We start from the raw sequence: 23201 nt of genomic DNA, 5'->3' as shown, positions 1-23201 counted from the left end.
TCCCTGCATCACCACTAGTGCTCCTTCTCTGCGTGACTCCTGCAGACTATTGCTTCCAGAACTTCCACACTCATGAAGGATGAGGACATCACTCTTGACCGTGTAAGGGTTATGTTCCCAGAAATCCTTTCTTCCTCCTGCACAAACTTATACTGTAGTTACAGTATTAGTGTAATGTCACATCTTCTTTAAGCAAAAAGGACCCACTCTGAGTAGTTCCTTATGCAGGCTCTGGTTGTTCACTGCTACTAGGCCAGAGGCCTGCAGTACCTCTCCCCGGAGGCCTATTAGCTTAAAAGCACATACTGAGCGGGGGACTACTGTTCCCAGCTAGCCCTGCTTGCAAATCCTGTGCCCTCAGGCCACATCGATTTGACACAACTCCCCACAGTCTCTCCTCTGATCCAGGACTCCTCATCACTGACCGTGTAATGATAAAGACTTCACTAATGACCGTGTATAAGTTCCCTCACAGACTTCCTGGCACATCCAGCCCTCCACTGTGGTACACTCACCAACCTTTCTCTGCCCCGAGTCCTTGATGGAGAGCTTAACCGGACCGTACGTTATGACAGCTTCACCTGCCCCTCTGCTCCAGAGGTTCTTCATCAATGACCGTGTAATGATGACGACATCATCAATGACCGTGTAAAGGCGAAGTTCCCGCACAGTTCTCCCTGGGCCTCCTCCTGCGATTGGCGCACCTCCCCCCATATGGGGGTGCCCTCCTGGTGCTGACTAGTACTCCATTCTCCACTTCACCCAGCCAACAACCCCCCCCCCCCCAGTGGCATGTTACCTCAGCTTATATAGAAGGCCCGCCCCCTGCCAATACCAGATGGGGATTGGTCAGGGCTCCCAAATGAGCTGCCTACCACTCCAACTCTAGGCCCTGCCCCTCTTCCAGAACATTCTCCCTGGAAGCAGGGGAGGTGCCTCAGAACTAGAGCACAGGTGGCCACACCTACTGCTACTCTAACCACTCCCAGCCCCAGATCAAAACAGACAGGCCCAGCTTTCAGCATAGGCCTGCCTAAATTTATCTGTGCTGACAGTCTCACTAGAGGCGATTCAGTTCGCATTGTGCGCTATACAAGTATTTCATTCATTCATTCATTCACTAGTAAATTCCCATACTAGCACCTACCTATTGGTAGAGGGTGCTACAGTACCATGTCTAGGAGCCCTAATAACTGTAAATTGTTTGCTAATACTCCTCCCTCGGTAGAGGCATTGAGGACAGGTTGAGACTGGTCTACAAAGAAATGTCCTACTGGTTGGATTTTCGGTACATCCTGCTGATACGCCCTTTTTTTTGGTTCTTCTAATGGTGGGCGGTGTGATGTATGGGAGGATTTCATTTATTTTTGTATTTTTTCTCATCATACATAATTATATACATTGCATGCCACCAACACACTTGAGAAACACTCATGGTTCTGTTGGGTGTGAGGCCTATTCAGTATTTTGAATTTCCAGTCTATGTATTGTAAGTGTTCTACTTTTTTAACCAAACCTTGTTGTCTATTTTATTAATGCATGGGTCACACTATTAAATTTGTACTGTTCTAATTGATTTGTTCTTGTATTTTTTCATTCTTTTTGTAATGTGCAAAAATCTATAAATAGATTGGTCTGAACTGAAACTATAGGAAATAAGGCTATTTTCCTTGTCCTCCTATTGGAACCACATTGGGCAACGTAGTCTAGTGCCGTTGGTGTGAAGGAGCCCTAGTAAAAAACTGTCCACAGCCTTCAAAGGGTTTTCCATTCTGCAGGAAATGTGAATAGGCTTGGAAGGGGCAGATCTATGTTAAAAGAGAAGTATGGGAATGCCAAAAGAAAAAAACGTATGGCCTGTACACATGATCGGATTTTCTGACAACAAATGTTGGATGTGTGCTTGTTGGCTGAAAGTCTGACCGTGTGTATGCTCCATCAAAAATTTATTGTGAAATTTTCTGCAACAAAACATTGTTGTCAGAATTTACGATCGTGTGTACACAAGTCCGACGCACAAAAGTTCACACATGCTCAGAATCAAGCAGAAGGCGCCGCACTGGCTATTGAACTTCCTTTTTTCTTTGTTCGTCGCATGGCTTGTATGCCACCACGTTCCCACGTTCGAAATTGTTGGCCAACATTTGTGTGACCATGTGTATGCAAGACAAGTTTAAGCCAACATCCTTCGAACAAAAATCCACGGTTTTGTTGGCGGAAAGTCCGATCATGTGTACGGGGTATTACAGTGCCTAGTGAAAGTTTTCACCCCCCTTGGCTTTTTACCTATACCCCCTTACCTTACCCCCTTTGTTATAAAGCCCATAAAAAGCTCTGGTGCAACCAATTACCTTCAGAAGTCACATAATTAGTGAAATGATGTCCATCCGTGTGCAACCTAAGTGTCACATGATCTGTCATTACATATACACACCTTTTTGAAAGCCCCCAGAGGCTGTAACACCTAAGCAAGAGGCACCCCTAACCAAACACTGCCATGAAGACCATGTAACTCTCCAAACAATTAAGGGACAATGTTATGAGACATACAAGTCAGGGTTAGGCTATAAAAAAATATCCAAATCTTTGATGATCCCTAGGAGCACCATCAAATCTATCATAACCAATTGAAAAGAACATGGCACAACAGCAAACCTGCCACACCAAAACTCACGGACCGGGCAAGAAGGGCAGTAGAGAGGCAGCACAGAGACTACTTGAGTGGTTTAAGAAAATCTGTGGTCAGACTTAAAGATTGCTGTTCGCAAGCCATCCAACTTGAAGGAGCCAGAGCAATTTTGCAAGGAGGAATGGGCAAAAGTCCCAGTGGTAAGATGGGACTTATTTGGACAAGCTCACTTATCCAAAGCGACTTGGAGCTGTGATACCTTCAAAAGGTGGTTCTACAAAGTATTGACTTGGGGGGGGGGGGGGGGGGGTGAATAGTTATGCACATTTTCTGTTATCTTGTCTTATTTGTCGTTTGCTTCACAATAAAAAAAAAAATCTTCAAAATTGTGGGCATGTTCTGTAAATTAAATGATGTAAATCCTCAAACAATCCATGTTAATTCCAGGTTGTGAAGCAACAAAACATGAAAAATGCCAAGAGGGGTAAATACTTTTGCAAGGCACTGTATACTGTAGTTGGATGCAGCATCGATCCCCCACTGTCTCTAATGCCGTGTACACATAGTCAGACTTTCTGGCAGAAAAAGTCAGACAGAATCTTTTCATCGGATATTCCGATCGTGTGTATGTCTCATCGGACTTTTTTATTTTGCAAATTCTGACGGACCTAGAAATAGAACATGTTTTAAATCTTTCCGACGGAATAAATTCCTATCAGGAAAACTGATCGTCTGTATGCTGTTCTGACAGACCAAAAACGACGAATGGGCAGCTATTGGCAACTGGCTATTGAACTTCCTTTTCTGGTCCTGTCGTACGCGCTGTACGTCACTGTGTACTAGACAATCAGACTTTGATATGATCGTGTGTAGCCAAGACCATTTCAGCGGAACTCTGTCACAAAAACCGTCAGTGTTTATTCTGATGGAAAAAACAGCCGTGTGTACATGACATAAGACTGCTGATCACTCAGCAGAGAGCTGAGTTCCACAGCTTCTAAAAGGAATACAGGATTGGATGACACCTCTATATGGATAGGCTGGAAATGATCAAGCCCAACTGCCTCTACCCTACCAATTCACCATGTTAAAGGAACTCAGCCGACAACCAGTCTGTGCACCTTCCAGTGCTAGACTTTTATGTTTGATCAGGTGTTTGTTTTTGCTTTTTTTGACCTGTTGAATTTGCACTGTGTTCACTGCTTGGTTTTGTTGCTTATACTGTAAAGTTGTAATGTCTTATTTGTAATTTTGGTTGTTCACAGGCGGGACTGCTTGCAATAGAGGAGGTGGATGTGTAGGCAGGATGCCCACTGTGTTTACTTAGCTAGCTCTGCTGCCCAGATCAGGGGAAGGGGTTAATGGTTTTGTCGTCTTCCCTGGTTATCTTTACGGCATGCTGTTGTCCGACTTCCCTTCCCATGTTAAATAAAACAGAAAAGATTCCAGGCCCAGTAGGATGGCAGCGAGAAACTGGGCATAAGAGCGGGAACGATAGCAGAAGCTTGCTGGGACCTGTGGTCGACCTCTAGGACACCGACTGATCAGAACCCCGACACTATGGACACCTCCACTCTGGACTTCCCAACCTTGGACTACACCCATAAGGATTTTACCTACAGAGGTACGCTGGGGCAGCTGCCAGTAGAGTTAGATAGAGAAAATAAATTTTACCTTGCTGCAGACATTTTGCTGAGTCTTCAAGTTATTTTAAGTTATATTAAATGCTTGAGCCTGGTCTGAAGTTATTTGTGGGGTACAAGTTGGGTCTTGGCGTATTCCTACAGAACATGGGTCTGTAAAAGCACTATGGGATATGTGCAACACTATTACAGAATGTTAACTCACATGGCAAAGGAAGAGGAGGTAGTTGCCATGGGCAACTGAAAGGAAGAACAGCTACAGCAACCAGTCATTTGGCATGATACCTGCTTGGGCAACAGGTCCCCAGGGAACGCGAAGGGGTCAGTGCTCCGACTCCTCCTCAAGCTGTCCATCTCCTCCAGTCACCAGGATTAGACTAGCATTACGGAGATTCAAAGCCTGTTTACTAGGTACGGGAAGGAAAGAGGTAAACAGCATGCATGGGGCTTGGCTGGGCTCCATTCTGATACTGGGAGTAAGGCAACAGAGGTACGCTGGACTTGTTTAGGGGGCGAAGGCTTTGCACATCCCTTCTAATGCAAAACATACATCCGTTACATATTAAAGTGTAATGACTTGGGACAAAGCATCTTACAGCGGAACTCTTCGTATTTCTGCTGCATACAAGCAGCTCATCAGAGAGCCAGTCAGCTGCGCTGCAGTGCAAGAAGCATACTGATAGGAGGTGAGAGCAGAGTGACAGGGACATGAGCTCCTCAGTCTGCAGATTCTATTTCTCCAGTCACAGGATGGGGTAGGCAAGCATTTCTGTAAATATTACCTAACTGCAACAGAAAAGAATACAGTCTCTTCCTCTGAAGGAGGGTGCTGTGTAAATCTCAGGACTTGATGGACAAAAATAAAAATTTTGGCAGGTAATGCAAGTGTCCAATAACCTAAAGATTTTGTTTGTCATGTAAATCAGCTTTGCCACCTATCAGTGCCCATCAGTGCCCAGTGCCACCTATCAGTGCCCATCAGTGTCGCCTATAAGTGCCCATCAGTGCTGTATATCAGTACCACCTATCAGTGCCCATCAGTGCTGCATATAAGTGCCTCATCATTAGTTCTTCCTCATCAGTGCCAATTAGTACTGCCTCGTCAGTGCCCGTCAGTGTAGGAGAAAATTTACTTATTTACAAAGTTTTGTAACAGAAACAAAGAAAAACTTTTTTTTTCAAAATTTTCAGTCTTTTTTTATTTGTAGCGCAAAAAAAACCCCAGTGGTGATCCAATACCACCAAAAGAAAGCTCTATTTGTGGGGAAAAATTATAAAAATATTGTTTGGGTACAGCACCGCATGACCGTGCAATTGTCATTCAAATTGTGATAGCGCTGAAAGCTGAAAATTGGTCTGGGCAGGAAGGTGTATAAGTGCCCGGTATGCAAGTGGTTAAAGAAACTGATACTCACATTGTTCATGCTGGCCTGGTTTGGTTGAAAACTCAATTACTATGAGATCCTTCCCTTCAAAGCTGCGTCCAATGTTGTATGTCTTAGCAATATGGGAGCATTTGCCTGCAGTTTTCTTCAGAATGCTGACCATTTGTGCATAGCTGTGGTGACTAAAATCAATGAAGGTATTTGGCATTGGAGGAAGTGAGTCGTCGGGTATTTCTTCAATGTTAGCTAAAAAAAAAAAAAAAAAAGTGAATATAAATGTATTAATCAATGCACCTCACACCAAAAAAATTAAAAAAAGATTGAGCACTTGAACACTACTGCTGCAAGTATGAATTAAATATTGTACTGTGCCACTATATTGCTAGCAGTAATAATAATAATAATAAATTAAATAGCAATAATGTAATTAGCAATAATAAAGTAAGCATCCTACAATCCCATAAGGGCAGTGGTTATTCGTTATTGTGAAATAATTGGTCCAGCAAATTATGCACTCAGCAGGCAAACGTTTTAAAACAATATCATACGATCAAAAGAATCCAGTAAAGTGAAGCTATATATCTCTAACAGGCCAAAAATAAATATACCGTTAAAGTAGTGAGGTCCAACATTTGTGAAATATCTAAAATCCCAAATTTTTCAAGTAATGATGAAGGTATCCAAATCCTGATTAACTCGTGCAGCTCTACCAAATTACAAATGTGGTCATCAACAGTTGTCACCTCCAAATTACAGGTGGGTTGAGAAGTGCATTGTTTGTGAACAGATAATATGGCAATCATACTGCCTCCTCCAATATGATAACAGATTCCACAAAACATAAGTAAACTAAAAAAACTGAAACCTCACATGGCATAATACTATTTATTATAAAAAAAATTTGTAAAACCGTTTACTGTGATTTATTTATCTCACATGTAAAAAGTGCACTAAACAGTCATAGACATCATGATATGACCAATAGAGAACCGCTTCTATCACAAAAAGTATCAGAAAGATCATATCGATTCTTATCCCTCCACTGGTAAGCAGAGTACAAGAAGCCTTTGTAACGTGTGTGAAGACATCACTGTCCTGCTCTACATGTTTCGATGTTACGTCTTTGTCAATAATAAAGTAATCATGGATAGGTTTTGAGATTATTAAAGCTTAAATCCAGGATGAACTCTCTTTTACACAAAATTACTCCTCCTGCCAAGAGTAGCCCCCTCGCTTATAAATGTATCAAATTGATTGTTTCAGTGACCAAAAAAATATGGGTTACTGATGTCTCTGCCAAAAAGGCTATTTAATTTCAATGTGTGGGCAGCAGGAGGTATGTGGTCCAAATCTCACAGATGCATGAGTGCCTTACAGAACTGCATGGGTGTCAATCAATAACTAAGGCCAGTGCAAGACTGGGCTGATCTAAAGATTGGATCCACCTATTACGGGTAACACAAAATTAAGGGCTAGCACTGTCTTCCCTGGACCATGTGAGGGTGGTAACAAGAATTGGCACCCTCCACCTTATGAAGAAAAATGTCCTGAAACATGGCTCCTCTCACCTGTACATGTTATGCTCTTTGTTGAGCTCCTTCAGCAAATCTTGCTGTCAAAGTCAGTGAGCCAATTAGATGATAGAGTGATGGGGCCAGGCTCTGTGTCTGAATGGATACACAGAGTAGCGGCTTGGCTCAGGTGCCCCCTGATATATATTATATACACACATACACAGTAGCTGGACTGTCCACTCTGAGCTAGTCTGCTAAGGGGGGTATGGGGGTGCTATATATATATATATATATATATATATATATATATATACACACACACACACACACACACACAATAGCTCACAAAAGTGAATACACCCCTCACATTTTTGGAACTATTTTATTATATCTTGACAACACTGAAAAAATTTCACTTTGCTACAATGTAAATTAGTACATGTACAGCTTCTATAACAGTGTAAATTTACTGCCCCCTTAAAATAACCCAACACACAGCCATTAATGTCTAAACTGCTGGCAAAATAAGTGAGTACACCCCTAAGTGAAAATGTCCAAATTGGGCCCAAAGTGTATATTATTTGTGTGGCCACCATTATTTTCCAGCACTGCCTGAACCCTCTTGGGCATGGAGTTCACCAGAGCTTCACAGGTTGCCACTGGAGTCCTCTTCAACTCCTCCATGACGACATCACGGAGCTGGTGGACGTTAGAGACCTTGCGCTCCTCCACCTTCCATTTGAGAATGCCCCACAGATGCTCAATAGGGTTTAGGTCTGGTGACATGCTTGGCCAGTCCATCATCTTTACCCTCAACTTATTTAGCAAAGCAGTGGCCATCTTGGAGGTGTGTTTGGGGTTGTTATGTTGGAATACTGCCCTGCGACCCAGTCTCCAAAGAGAGAGGATCATGCTCTGCTACAGTATGTCCCAATACATGTTGGCATTCATGGTTCCCTCAATGAACTGTAGCTCCCCAGTGCCAGCAGCACTCATGCAGCCCCAGACCAGGACACTCCCATCTCCATGCTTGACTGTAAGCAAGACACACTTGTCTTTGTACTCCTCACCTGGTTGCCGCCACACACACTTGACACCATCTGAACTAAATAAGTTTATCTTGGTCTAATCACACCACAGGGCATGGTTCCAGTAATCCATGTCCTTAGTCTGCTTGTATTCAGCAAACTGTTTGCGGGCTTTCTTGTGCATCATCTTTAGAAGAGGCTTCCTTCTGGGACGACAGTCATGAAGACCAATTTGATGCAGTGCGCGCGGCGTACGGGCTGAGCACTGACAGGCTGACCCCCCCCCCCCCCCCACCCCTCTGCAGCAAAGCTGGAAGCACTCATTCATCTATTTCCCAAAGACAACCTCTGGATATGACACAACTTCTTTGGTCGACCATGGTGAGGCCTGTTCTGAGTGGAACCTGTCCTGTTAAATCGCTGTATGGTCTTGGCCTCTGTGTTGCAGCTCAGTTTCAGGGTCTTGCCAATCTTCTTATAGCCTAGGCCATCTTTATGTAGAGCAACAATTCTTTTTTTCAGATCCTTAGAGAGTTCTTTGCCATGAGGTGCCATGTAGAAATTCCAATGACCAGTATGAGAGAGTGAGAACGATAACACCAAATTTAACACACCTGCTCCCTATTCACACCTGAGACCTTTTAGCACTAAAGAGTCACATGACACCGGGGAGGGAAAATGGCTAATTGGGCCCAATTTGGACATTTTCACTTAGGGGTGTACTCACTTTTATTGCCAGCGGTTTAGACATTAATGACTGTGTTGTGTTATTTTGAGGGGGCAGCAAATCTACATTGTTATACAAGCTGTACACTCACTACTTTACATTGTAGCAAAGTGTAATTTCTTCAGTGTTGTCACATGAAAAGATATGATAAAATATTTACAAAAATGTGAGGGGTGTACTCACTTTTGTCAGATATTATATATATATATATATTCACACACACACACACACACACACACACATACATACATACATATATATATATATATATACATACATATATATATATATATATATATACATATATATATATATATATATATACATAACTGGAACACCTCAAACCCCCGCCCCCCCCCCCCACCCCGACGCTATACAAGTATGAAGATTCAGCTGTACTTAACACACTGTCTACCGGAGAAAATACTTTGTACTACCCTGTTTCCCCGATAGTAAGACACCCCCGATTGTAAGACGTATCGGGAGTTTCAGAGGGGTCGGCTAATATAAGCCGTACCCCGAAAGTAAGACATATGTCTTACTTTCGGGGAAACACGGGGGTATTGCCGCCTCCCTCTCATCTAGCTGCGCGCCGCCTCCTGCCCACGTCCGCACCGCCCCCCTCTCCATACGTCGCCGCGTCTGCCATTTCCCTCTGATCTTAATGAGCGCCGTCTCCTGCCCACGCCTGAGCCGTCCCCCTCTCCATACGTCACCGCGCCGTCCCCTGCACTTGTCACTGCCGCCTCCTGCTTAAAATACGGTAATGCACACAGTATTAATCATACATCAGTAAAACATACACACTGGCATACTGGGGTATCATCTGCTGTATGTAACCCAGTGGGTATCAGCAGGTGTCACACTGGATTAAATACAGCAGGTGGTACTGTATCACACATAAATCTGTTTTATCTTCCAGTATTCCACTGTTCGTTCTTACCATTTTTCATTGTTTTACATGTTATGCAATGTTGTAACAAGACATTCTTGGCACTTCCTTTTATAAAACTGTTTTGTGGTGAATACAATACTGTTCAGGTTGTTAATGAATGTTAATTTTATGGTTAAAACAAAAAATTCAACAATTTTTTTCCAATATAAGACATACCCCGAAAGTAAGACATAGTGGGGCTTTTGGGGATAAAAAGAAAGTAAGACACTGTCTTACTTTCGGGGAAACACGGTAGTGACATTTATATGCTTATTATTAAGAAAAGTCATTGTAATATGCAAAGCACACCAACTGATAGTAACCAGATTTCACATTTGTGTTACCAGTAGATGACTGCTTTATTGAATTAACTAGATCATTTCAGACTTCTCAGATAAAAAAAAAAAAATCATAATACTGATCTATATAATCTATCTTCATGTATGTAAAAATAATGTTTTTTTTAAATATTAAACTATATTTTCTGAAAGCTACAGTTAGATGTATAGCGTACTAATTAGCTGGAGCCTTTAGCGTTGCCTTGTTTCTGGTTAGTGGCTTTGTTTTTATCTACTTTCCTTTTAGAAGTATAGAACAGGACTGAACTATGTCTTCTCTGTAGATAGTCCTGCCATTTGTTCCCAAGGTTAAGATGAAAAAAAAGTATTTGGCTGCCTCCATGTTCCCTCTAGCTTCCTAAATCAGCACTACAGACAATGGATGTGTCCTCAAATCGTTTTAGTAAAGCGCCTTCTCCCACAGGACAAAACAGCTCCATTATGTTATTTTATATACAGTGCCTTGAAAAGGTATTCATGCCCCTTGGAATTTTCTACATTTTGTCATGTTACAACCAGAATTGTATTGGGATTTTATGTGATAGACCAACATAAAGTGTCACATAATTGTGAAATGGAAGGAAAATGATATATGTTTTTTTTTTTTACCAATAAATATCTTAAAAGTGTGGCGTGCATTTGTATGCAGCCCCCTTTAGGCTCCATGCACACTGAAGCTCAAAAAAGCTTTTTCTGGACGCCAGATTGCTGGCAGAAAACGATGGTTGAAAAACTTGCTTTTAACAGCGTTTTGTACTAGCGTTTATGAGCGTTAGCGTTTATGGGCGTTTTCAATAAAAATACACAAAGGACACTCCAAAAATCCCACAGTACATTCCAAACTCCCACAATGCATTGAAAAAATAGAATGCCGAACACTAATTAACACGCATTTATGAGCGTTTATAAGCATTTATGAGCGTTTATCAGCGCTTGTAATTTTTTGGCGGTGAAAAACGGCACTTTGAACGCGAATTTTTGGCGTTCACAAAAAAGCCCATAAACTCCACTGCTCATTAAAGCTGAAAAACATCCATGTGTGCATGGACACATAGGCTAACATAGAGTGGAGTTTATGGGCTTTTAAAAAAAATGCCCAAACTCCAATAAACTGCAGTTTATGAGCTCCCGTGTGCATGGAGCCGAACTCTGATACCCCTAACTAAAATCTAGTGAAACCAATTGCCTTCAGAAGTCACCAAATTAGTAAATAGAGTCCACCTGTGTGTAATTTAATCTCAGTATAAATACAGCTGTTCTGTGAAGCGCTCAGAGGTTTGTTAGATAACCTTAGTGAACAAACAGCAGTATGAAGGCAAAGGAAATCACCAGACAGGTCAGGGATAAAAGTTGTGGAGAAGATTAAAGCAGTGTTATGTTATAAAAAAATATCCCAAGCTTTGAACATCTCACGGAGCACTGTTCAATCCATCATCCCAAAATGAAAAGAGTATGGCACAACTGTAAACCTACCAAGACATGGCCATCCACCTAAACTGACAGGTCAGGCAAGGAGAGCATTAATCAGAGAAGCAGCCAAGAGACCCATGGTAATCCTGGAGGAGCTGCAGAGATCCACAGCTAAGGTGGGAGAATCTGTCCACAGGACAACTATTAGTCGTGCACTCCACAAATCTGGCCTTTATGGAAAAGTGGCAAGAAGAAAGCCATTGTTGAAAGAAAGCCATAAGAAGTCCTGTTTGCCGTTTGCGAGAAGCCATGTGGGGGACTCAGCAAACATGTGGAAAAAGGTGCTCTGGTCAGATGAGACCAAAATTGAACTTTTTGGCCTAAAAACAAAACGCTATGTGTAGCAGAAAAACTAACATTGCACATCACCCTGAACACACCACACCCACCGCGAAACATGGCGGTGGCAGCATCATGTTGTGGGGATGCTTTTCTTCAGCAGGGATAAGGAAGCTGGTCAGAGTTGATGGGAAGATGGATGGAGCCAAATACAGGACAATCTTAGGAGAAACCCTGTTAGAGTCTGCAAAAGACTTGAGACTGGAGTGGAGGTTCACTTTCTAGCAGGATAGTGACTCTAAACATACAGCCAGAGCTACAATGGAATCAAAGTATATTCATGTGTTAGAATGGCCCAGTCAAAATCCAGACCTAAATCCAATTTAGAATCTGTGTCAAGACTTGAACATTTCTGTTAAGAGACACGCTACATCCAATCTGACAGAGCTTGAGCTATTTTGCAAAGAAGAATGGGCAAAAATACCACTCTCTACATGTGTAAAGCTGGTAGAGACATCCCCAAAAAGACTTGCAGCTGTAATTGCAGTGAAAGGTGATTCTACAAAGTATTTAGTTAGGGGGGCTGAATACAAATGCATACCACACTTTTCAGATAATTATTTTTACAAAATGTTGAAAACCATTTATCATTTTCCGTCCATTTCACAATCATGTGCCACTTTGTGTTGGTCTTTCACATAAAATCCCAATAAAATAAATTTAGATTAAAAACAAATGTATGAAAGTGGTGTTGCGCTCCTTAAATAAATATAGCAGTAAATATGTGAAGTACACAATGTACAAAAAAATTAAAAGTGAATATTCCTACAAACTATAAACGCATGATTTAGCATCAAAAGGTGCATTCAATAAAGTGCATACAAGTGCTCGGGTAGATATATAATATATCCAAAGTGCACAGATTGCAGTGATAGCAGGATCTGCAGCGTGATTAAAAAACACTCAATAATCTAATATCAAAAGGTGCAACAAGGAAAAAATATATATATGACAATAAAATCATAAAAAAATAAATAAATTATATAAAGTATATTCCACAGTCCGCATTAAATCATGCACTGCAAAAAATATATTAATCCACTCTGTGTGCAAATATCTGGTAATCCCGTGAGTGAGAAAAATAACAATAAAATTATAAACAGATTAACTATATTATATAAAATATATTCCACAGTCCGTATTGAATCATGCACTGAAAAAAAGTCCACTCTGTGTGCAAATATCTGCTAATCCCGTGAGTGAATCTTTATTCCATAGGTGATAGCGTGCAAGGTGTCCACACACTGGTAGCAATGGCTACCTTACCTTACTGCTGTAAGGGAACAGCATATATCCTTTTGAGCAGGTGGTAGATGTAAACAACAATGGATGCCCCCCTCTCTCGGTCCTCAGTCAAAGGTAGCATATGCATCCATAGGAGAAAAGAAAATGCTAATAGTGAAGTATGTAATACAATCCGAACTTTATTTTTTAAAAGGACACAGTCCAGGGTACTCACATTTAGCATAAACCATAAATGCAAAAAAACTTTACACGAAGCGACAGCATCAAACGAACGAGCAGGTAGTGTGTACTACGAACGTCACTTCCGGTATCCTCCTAGTCCAATCCTACGCGTGTCGTCACTTGGACATGTGACTTCATCAGGGAGTTCCCTGATGAAGTCACATGTCCAAGTGACGATACGCGTAGGATTGGACTAGGAGGATACCGGAAGTGACGTTCGTAGTACACACTACCTGCTCGTTCGTTTGATGCTGTCGCTTCGTGTAAAGTTTTTTTGCATTTATGGTTTATGCTAAATGTGAGTACCCTGGACTGTGTCCTTTTAAAAAAAAAAGTTCGGATTGTATTACATACTTCACTATTAGCATTTTCTCTTCTCCTATGGATGCATATGCTACCTTTGACTGAGGACCGAGAGAGGGGGGCATCCATTGTTGTTTACATCTACCACCTGCTCAAAAGGATATATGCTGTTCCCTTACAGCAGTAAGGTAAGGTAGCCATTGCTACCAGTGTGTGGACACCTTGCACGCTATCACCTATGGAATAAAGATTCACTCACGGGATTAGCAGATATTTGCACACAGAGTGGACTTTTTTTCAGTGCATGATTCAATACGGACTGTGGAATATACTTTATATAATATAGTTAATCTGTTTATAATTTTATTGTTATTTTTCTCACTCACGGGATTACCAGATATTTGCACACAGAGTGGATTAATATATTTTTTGCAGTGCATGATTTAATGCGGACTGTGGAATATACTTTATATAATTTATTTATTTTTTTATGATTTTATTGTCATATATATATTTTTTCCTTGTTGCACCTTTTGATATTAGATTATTGAGTGTTTTTTAATCACGCTGCAGATCCTGCTATCACTGCAATCTGTGCACTTTGGATATATTATATATCTACCCGAGCACTTGTATGCACTTTATTGAATGCACCTTTTGATGCTAAATCATGCGTTTATAGTTTGTAGGAATATTCACTTTTAATTTTTTTGTACATTGTGTACTTCACATATTTACTGCTATATTTATTTAAGGAGCGCAACACCACTTTCATACATTTGTTTTTACTCACTCAGGGGAGGGTTTGAACCCCTGTCGGTGCTTTGCTGCAACCATAATCTTTTTTGTTTGTGTATTTTCCTTTTTCTATAATTACTGTGGCGCGAGGGTAATCTTTCTTTACATTTAGATTAAAACTTTCTCCAACAGGGGCACCATGCACAACACAATAAGATTTTTTTAGTAGAGAAAGTTTTGATTGTTTTCGTCTGCATTTATTGCTCAATATCAAGCCAAATTTCTCTCACTTCTTTATCTCAACACAAGCACATGGAAACTGCAATGCAACCACAACCACAAGTCACCCGAAATATCCAGGTAGAGTTGTATATATTGCAAAATCTATTAGGAAAAGCATGGAGCTTGTTTTCCCTTTAGCTAACCAGCTGCTAAGGAGACGCCTACACAGACGGATGTCTCAGATGACGATTTGTGAGTCTACTGAAATACGCAAAGTGCCTGGCAAGCCACACTCCTGCCTTCTCTTGACAGGCAGTTGCACAAACCTTTCACTGCTCCACCCTCACCTCTCTTCTATGACCTCAAAGTTTGGGGAGTGGCGCAAATTGAGAAAGGATCCTGAGATGGTGACTAGGGACAATAGGTAAGTGTCTGGGGACAGGAGAGTTGTCAGATAAATATAATCTTATTATTAGTCTGCGTGTCTTCAGACCAATTTGATGCGGTGTGCGGCACTGAGCACTGACAGGCTGACCCCCCACCCCTTCAACCTCTGCAGCAATGCTGGCAGCATCATACATCTATTTCCCAAAGACAATCTCTGGATATGATGCTGATCACGTGCACACAACTTCTTTGGTCGACCATGGTGAGGCCTGTTCTGAGTGGAACCTGTCCTGTTAGACCACTGTATGGACTTGGCCACTGTGATACAGCTCTATTTCAGGGCCTTTGCAATATTCTTATAGCCTAGGCCATCTTTATGTAGAGCAACAATTCTTTTTTTCAGATCCTCAGAGAATTCTTTGCCATGAGGTGTCATGTTGAACTTTCAGTGACCAGTATGAGAGAGTGAGCACGATAACATGAAATTTAACACACCCAATCCCCATTCACACCTGAGACCTTGTAACACTAACGAGTCACATGACACCGGGGAGGGAAAATGGCTAATTGGGCCTAATTTGGACATTTTCACTTAGGGGTATAGAAACTTTTGTTACCAGCGGTTTAGACATTAATGGCTGTGTGTTGAGTTATTTTGAGGGGACAGCAAATTTACACTGTTATACAAGCTTTACAATCACTACTTTACATCGTGGCAAAGTTTAATTTCTTCAGTGTTGTCACATGAAAAGATATAATAAAATATTTACAAAAATGTGTACTCATTGTGAGATATTGTATATGACTGTATTCAGTAAAATCTAATCTTAGCCCTTGTACACACGGTCGGAGATTCTGACAACCAAATCCGTCTGTATTTATCCGAAACTGTTGCATACACACGGTCGGACAAAGTTGTCGGAAAATTCTACATGATTACGTTATTTCGTTACAACGGGACTATGTTCACGTTAGTAGCCAATAACTTTGGTGTAGGAATTTGATCTCAGCATGCGTGGCATTTTGTCCAATCGGAATTCTCTACACATGATCGGAGTAGGTCCGATCGGAGCATTTTGTCAGAAAATTTTACCGGCAAGTTGGAAAAACAGTCCGACACATTCTGTCGGAATCTCCGACCGTGTATACAAGGGCTTAGACCTCTCAGGACTGTCAATAATGTGCTTTAGTGCCGTAATCTATCACGGATGTTTAACATGCAGATTTTAAATACACTTTGACTCATCAGATTTCCTACTTATTAATATTTTTTTTAATTGTCTACATTGCACATTTAGCACATGCTAACATTTATTCTAAACACATGCTGGCTCTCTTAAGCTGGCCAGAGATCACTCGATATTCAGCCAGTTTAGCAAGGACTGGCCAAATTTTTATCCATGTGTGGCCACTGCAGTTGAACAGAAGTTGATCTACTTTTTGAGTTGAATTCTTGCTGAGAAGTGGTGTACTTCCTGACATGTGCAAGTGCGTTAAAGTCACATGAGTTGTGGAGTGAGATTCAGTGATGTCATTATTATGCTGCTCACTGTTCTGAAGTGGTATCTGAGGTGCCATTGTACTGATCTACTTGCTCATAATCAGTCAGCCAGTTCTAGAGTGCACTGTGCACTGTGTCAACTCCAAGACAGTCCAACTCCAGCAGGACACATGGAGGGTTTAACATTTTTGTGTAAAGTTTGGCACATTTTCTGTGTGCCAGACAGGGCAACTAATAAGGCAGTAAAACCGGTGCTGTTAGACTGGGCCCAGGCCCTATCAGCTAAAAAGGGGGGCCTGGGGCAACTTAATTGGTCATTTCTGCCTAAATGAATAAATGGATTTTACTAGACCAAATCCTCCCACGCCTACATGCTTACCAGAGCTTAAAATACATTTCCTTAGGCCCCATCAGGTCAACAGAGGAGCACAGGAGGTGGGAGAAGAGGGACTTTTTTTTTTTTTTCGGGGTGTAGGCAGATAAAGTCAAAGGCACTGTTCCAATGCACCCGGGGGGTGGGGGTTGCATTCTAAAAATGAATTGCGACAGTTACTATTATTGTCTGATAGTATGCACCAAAATAAGCACTGGAACTTGTGCAAATGTTCCAAGTTTAAAATTGTTCTAAAATGTACACCAATACAACAGTGGCGCAAATGCTGTAGTGAGAAGTTGTAGTGACTCCCAGGCGCAGCACTGCAGGAGGGAGAGGAAGGACAGCGCACCACTACCCTGTACAAATGAATGAACTGTCTTGCAACTTTTACTTTTTTGGCACATTTGGAAACATGATGTTCCATATGTGCATATAGTAATTGCCACATTTTTCTGTGTGTCAGTCTATAGTAATCCCCCCTGGTAGAGTATAGCCTTTATAAATAATTGATGGAGTGTCTGACTGCAGATAAGTGCAAGATGGTTGTAGTGTGTGGTAGGTGGAACCAAAGGCACACTAATATGGGTTTTTTACGAAAATGGCATGTGTGGCCTGTGAAAACTAGACACTTGATTGTAAAATTAACGAACTGGACAGTGACTTTAAATCTGGACAGGTGGCAACTCTGGTGCCAACTAAAGCCACATGAATTATAAGGTCTTTATCAACTTCCTTTTTTACCAGATCACACCTATTTCTTAATATACACCTTTCCCTTCCATGCCCAACACACATTTTCTCAAAAGTCCAATATCCAATTTATTCTTTATATCTTTTACTTTTAAGTTAAATGTTGTACTTGAAATTCAATATCACTATTTATCTGTACCTCCCTAAACTACTGAAGCATTTATATTATTATTCCCGCCAATCTCTATATCAGGTTGAGATTGAAGGGGAAGCTAAAATGCCACATTACTTTTTGAATCCTTCCTTTACAATAAGTTTTGGATAAAATGTACCATTTGCTATAACATTTCATTTGGTAGGGTTCACAATGTTTTAATTTGTTCTTAATCCTCAGAACCCCCAGATTTCCGTAAATGTTCTTAGTTGAAGCATTTTCTCATCCGCCTGTGTTTAACACATTTTAGATCCATATGTTACAGCTGCTCTAATTATAGCTTTATACAAATATAACTTTAAAGTTTTCAACACCACATTTGATTTTAATATTGAGTGATATACAAAGCAACTTTTTTTTTTTTTTAGCTTTCTTTTGACTACTTTACTCTGTTATAATACATCATACATACTTAAATATGTTTAACATTTCTAATGTAACATTTCTAATTTTAAGTTTCTCATAATCTTTAGTTTTATTATATTTTATTCTGTAGTCATGTATCAAACCCAATCTATATGACTCCTAATTCAACAAAACATGCTCTTAAAGTGTTACTAAACCTGCAACAGTAAAATCAGTCCATATGCATTAAAGCATTCTTGTTATACTCACTGTGGAACCTAAGGGGTTAATCCTCTGCATTGTGAAAAAAAGGCTGTTTGATTCTGTCTTCTCTGTTCTTCCCCTCCCTTCCACTGACTCCTAATAATTTCCTGATAACACAGAGTCTATGTAGTCAGGCTGCACATGCTCAGTTTGGTGTGTATTGCTAGAGAGGGTTATTTTTCTTGGGCGGATGCATGCGATTAGCATAGAGCCAATTAGCACTGTCCAGACAGAGAGTTGGGGGTCTGGCAGTTTCATAGGTCATTCAGAAAACTCCTTCTACAAGCTTTAACCAGTGTTTGGCTGGACACTGATAGAAGTCACAAGACTGATATATACTGCTAATGATAAAAGGTATTTTGCAGCTTATATTTAAAATCTAAAATAATTGCATTTCCATGTTCTGCGTACTGTGGGAGACCAGATATAGTTGAATGCAGGGTCCTGGGTTTAGTGACACCTTAAGCCCTATGTTCATTGATCATGATCTACAGTATATGTTAACATTTTGTTAAGTTTCCCTTATAGATCTTGACATCTTCTTTGACGTTTTTGTATTACTGTTCACTTGCTCGTATTACTTTTTGCTGGCTATAATAAATCAGCATGCATTGCAGGACATCTTCCTGCCTCGGTCCTCTATTCACTGAAAATGTTCTTCTAAATTTTTGTCCTTTTACTTTTATTTTTGAGTCTGTAAGTGTGATCTTTACTAGCCTTACCAGCTTGTTGGGTAATATGAACTTCTGTAGTGCTTTATATAATGTTTTCCTTATGTATTCACAGGCCTGCTTGTAATCAATAAACATATGGTGTAAGTTGATATTATATTCACCGCATTTTCCCACAACATGCGTAACTAGTAAATCGTTTTTTCCGAATACCACGTTGATAGTCTCCCAGGATCTTTACAACATAAGGTACCAATCTCATTGCCAAAATTCTTATTATTACTTTATATGTGACATTTTGCAGGGAAATACCATGCGCACTCTTGCATACTGGTTTGTTTCTTTTCCGCAGGATAGCTTAAATTATTTCTAATTTCCATTCTTCTGGCATTTGTGATTTCTTCCATACCTACATACCTACAGATTATGTACAACAATGACCCTATAACTACAGGGGCACTTATAAAAATGGGCAGCCTTGTAAGGAAGATTAGCTATACAGGTGAATCTTATAAAATTAAAATATCATCAAAAAGTTAATTTTTTACAGAAATTCAATTCATAAAGTAAAACTAATTTATTTTATATAGATGTGCTACACACATAGTGATATATATCAGGCATTTCTTTTTTAAATGTTGATGATTTATAGATTACAGCTAGTGAAAACCCCAAATTCTGTATCTTCGAAGATTTTAATATTACATAAAACCAATAAAAAGGGATTTTTAATACACAAATGTTGGCTTACTGAAAAGTAAGTCTATGTACGGTATAGTACGCACTATACCAATACTTGGTTGGGGCTTCTTTTGCATGAATTATTGCATCAACACAGTGTGGTATGAAGGCGATCAGCCTGTAGCACTGCTGAGGTGTTATGTAAGCCTGGGTTGCAGTTTGAGTACAGTGTTGCATGGCCACGCAATTGTCATTCAAAGTGTGACAGCGTGAAAGTTGAAAATTGTCCTTGGCAGGAAGGGGGGAAAGTACCCTGTATTGAAGTGGTTAAACCTAGTATTGGTACTTTTGGCAGTGTGGGCAGGTGCCAAATCCTGCTGGAAAATTAAATCAGCATCTCCATAAAGCTGGTCAGCAGAGGGAAGCACGAAGTGCTCTAGAATTTCCTGGTAGAGGGCTGCGCTGAATAGAGAGTGATATTTTTTCCCATTCTTCTTTGTAAAATAGCTCAAGCTCTGTCAGATTGAATGGAGAGCATCTGTGAACAGCAATTTTCAAGTCTTGCCACATATTCTCATTTGGATTTAGGTCTGAACTTTGAATGAACCATTCTAACACATGAATATGCTTTGATTTAAACCATTCCATTGTCGCTCTGGCTGTATGTTTAGGGTTGTTGTCCTGCTGGAAGATGAACCTCCTCCCCATTCTAAAGTCTTTTGCAGACTTTAACAGGTTTTCTTCTAAGATTGCCCTGTATTTTGCTCCATCCATCTTTCCATCAACTCTGACCATGTCAGGAAGTGTTTTATCCGCTGGTAATATCTGTCTTTTGGCACGCAGTACTGAGGTCCACCAGCAGGTGTCTCCTGGCAGTGTGGAACTGTCAGCAGAGCTTTTCCCTGCTGATGTTATGTCATCTTTGGGCTGCAGTACTGACGTCCAACAGCGGATGGATCCTGGCAGTGTGGAGCAGACAGCAACCCCGGCAATCAGGTGTCACTTGAGGCCAATCACAGGCCTAAAAATATCCAGCAAGCACTCACGTTTGCCTTGGTTTTGTCCTTGAGCCCCGACCTGCATCCTGTTACCTGTTATCCTGATCCTGGTCCTAAACCTTGATTCCTGCATCCTGAACCTGTTGTACCTGATCCTGTCTATTCGTGCATCCCTGGAACCTTGTCCTGCAACCTGATCCCTTTCTCCTTGTTCCCCCATCTGCTGACCTACTGTTTATGACCCTGGCCTGGCTTGACTACGATTCTGGTAACCCCTTTGTTATATATACTGGTTGGTTTGTTGTCACTGTTATTTGGTTTTCTCACTCTGTTTGGTATTGGTGGTGTATTCACATTATATGCATTTATCTTAATAAAATCACTTACTTTCACCTACTTATGTTTGGTTTACTCTGTCGCAGTCACACAGTTATGGTCAAATCTGGTTTATGAAAAATTGTAGTTTGATCCACGCAGTAGAACTAGTGCAGTACAGGAAAAAAATTTAGTCTGTATTTATTGATAATTTTTATCATTTCTATAAGTTCCGCCGGAACTGCTGCTCCTACTTATCACTAACACCAAGAGGTGAAGCAAAGATAGAAAAAAATGGCCAATAACACAGTATTTTTGGCCATAGGAACAGCGCCACAACCTACTGCAATATTCCCCTTTTTTTCAAATCCGGTTTATGACAGACCAGTTTCCCTGCTGAAGGAAAGCATCACCAACACCATGAAACTTCCACCACCATGTTTGTGTGGGGATGGTGTGTTCAGGGTGATGTGCAGTGTAAGTTTTTCTGCCACACATAGCGTTTTGCTTTTAGGCCAAAAAGTTACATTTTGGTCTCACCTGACCAGACCACCTTCTTCCACATGTTTGCTGAATCCCCCACATGGCTTCTCGCAAACTGCATTCTTATGGCTTTCTTTCAACAATGGTTTTCTTCTTGACACTCTTCCATAAAGGCCAGATTTGTGGAGTGCACACCTAATAGTTGTCCTGTGGACAGATTCTTCCACCTAAACTGTGGATCTCTGCAGCTCCCTAGTGATGGACGAACTTCCGACGGGACGTTTCGCGAACGCGAAACGCGAACGGGCACAAACGTTCGCGAAAACGACCGTTCGCCGCGGGCTCCATTGACTTCAATGGGAGGCGAATTTCGCAAACCTTTAGGTCGAATTTGCGGCCACGGGGTAATTATTAGGGGGTAGCACGTAGTCCCACCACCTGGACAATAGCATAATACATGTATGAGGTGAATTTGGGATCGATAACTACAAGCATTTTTTTTTTATTTGGGAAATTGTTCTGACAATTCAGGACTATGGAGCTAATGAAGGCAATGGAGGAGAGGGAAGGTCAGGGACCAGGGTAGGCAAACAAGAGGGTGCAGGAGATACAGAGCACTGACAGCAGCACCGTAATACAGAGCACTGACATCAGCACCGTGACATACAGCGCTGACAGCAGCTCCGTGACATACAGCGCTGACAGCAGCTCCGTGACATACAGCGCTGACAGCAGCTCCGTGACATACAGCGCTGACAGCAGCTCCGTGACATACAGCGCTGACAGCAGCTCCGTGACATACAGCGCTGACAGCAGCACCGTGACATACAGCGCTGACAGCAGCTCCGTGACATACAGCGCTGACAGCAGCTCCGTGACATACAGCGCTGACAGCAGCTCCGTGACATACAGCGCTGACAGCAGCTCCGTGACATACAGCGCTGACAGCAGCTCCGTGACATACAGCGCTGACAGCAGCACCGTGACATACAGCGCTGACAGCAGCTCCGTGACATACAGCGCTGACAGCAGCTCCGTGACATACAGCGCTGACAGCAGCTCCGTGACATACAGCGCTGACAGCAGCTCCGTGACATACAGCGCTGACAGCAGCTCCGTGACATACAGCGCTGACAGCAGCTCCGTGACATACAGCGCTGACAGCAGCTCCGTGACATACAGCGCTGACAGCAGCTCCGTGACATACAGCGCTGACAGCAGCTCCGTGACATACAGCGCTGACAGCAGCTCCGTGACATACAGCGCTGACAGCAGCTCCGTGACATACAGCGCTGACAGCAGCACCGTAAGCAGCCCCAGGAGGAAGTCAGCACAGCACAGGGATGGTGTGATCCCCTCATAATAAGAACCCCCAGGAGGAAGTCAGCACAGCACAGGGATGGTGGGAGCCCCTCATAATAAGAACACCCAGGAGGAAGTCAGCACAGCACAGGGATGGTGGGAACCCCTCATAATAAGCAGCCCCAGTAGAAATATGACACCGCTCAACCTCTTCAAAGAGGAGGGTAGGGGCATATA

The 23201-nt window shown here is 41.6% G+C and overlaps 1 protein-coding gene across 1 annotated transcript in view; it reads right to left on the bottom strand.

Moving 5' to 3' along the window:
* Positions 1-23201, bottom strand: part of CPZ (carboxypeptidase Z) — a 170238-nt gene that overhangs the window by 109677 nt on the left and 37360 nt on the right. Inside the window, exon 4 of the mRNA XM_077477857.1 lies at positions 5688-5903. Within this exon, the coding sequence (XP_077333983.1) occupies positions 5688-5903 (216 nt within the window). The remainder of the gene's footprint in view (positions 1-5687; positions 5904-23201) is intronic.

This window comes from Lithobates pipiens, unplaced genomic scaffold, assembly GCF_037356315.1.
Source record: "Lithobates pipiens isolate NorthernLeopardFrog02 unplaced genomic scaffold, aLitPip1_a1.2 Scaffold_13, whole genome shotgun sequence".
In the NCBI taxonomy this organism is placed as follows: domain Eukaryota; kingdom Metazoa; phylum Chordata; class Amphibia; order Anura; family Ranidae; genus Lithobates; species Lithobates pipiens.
This window is presented reverse-complemented; position numbering and strand designations above follow the sequence as displayed.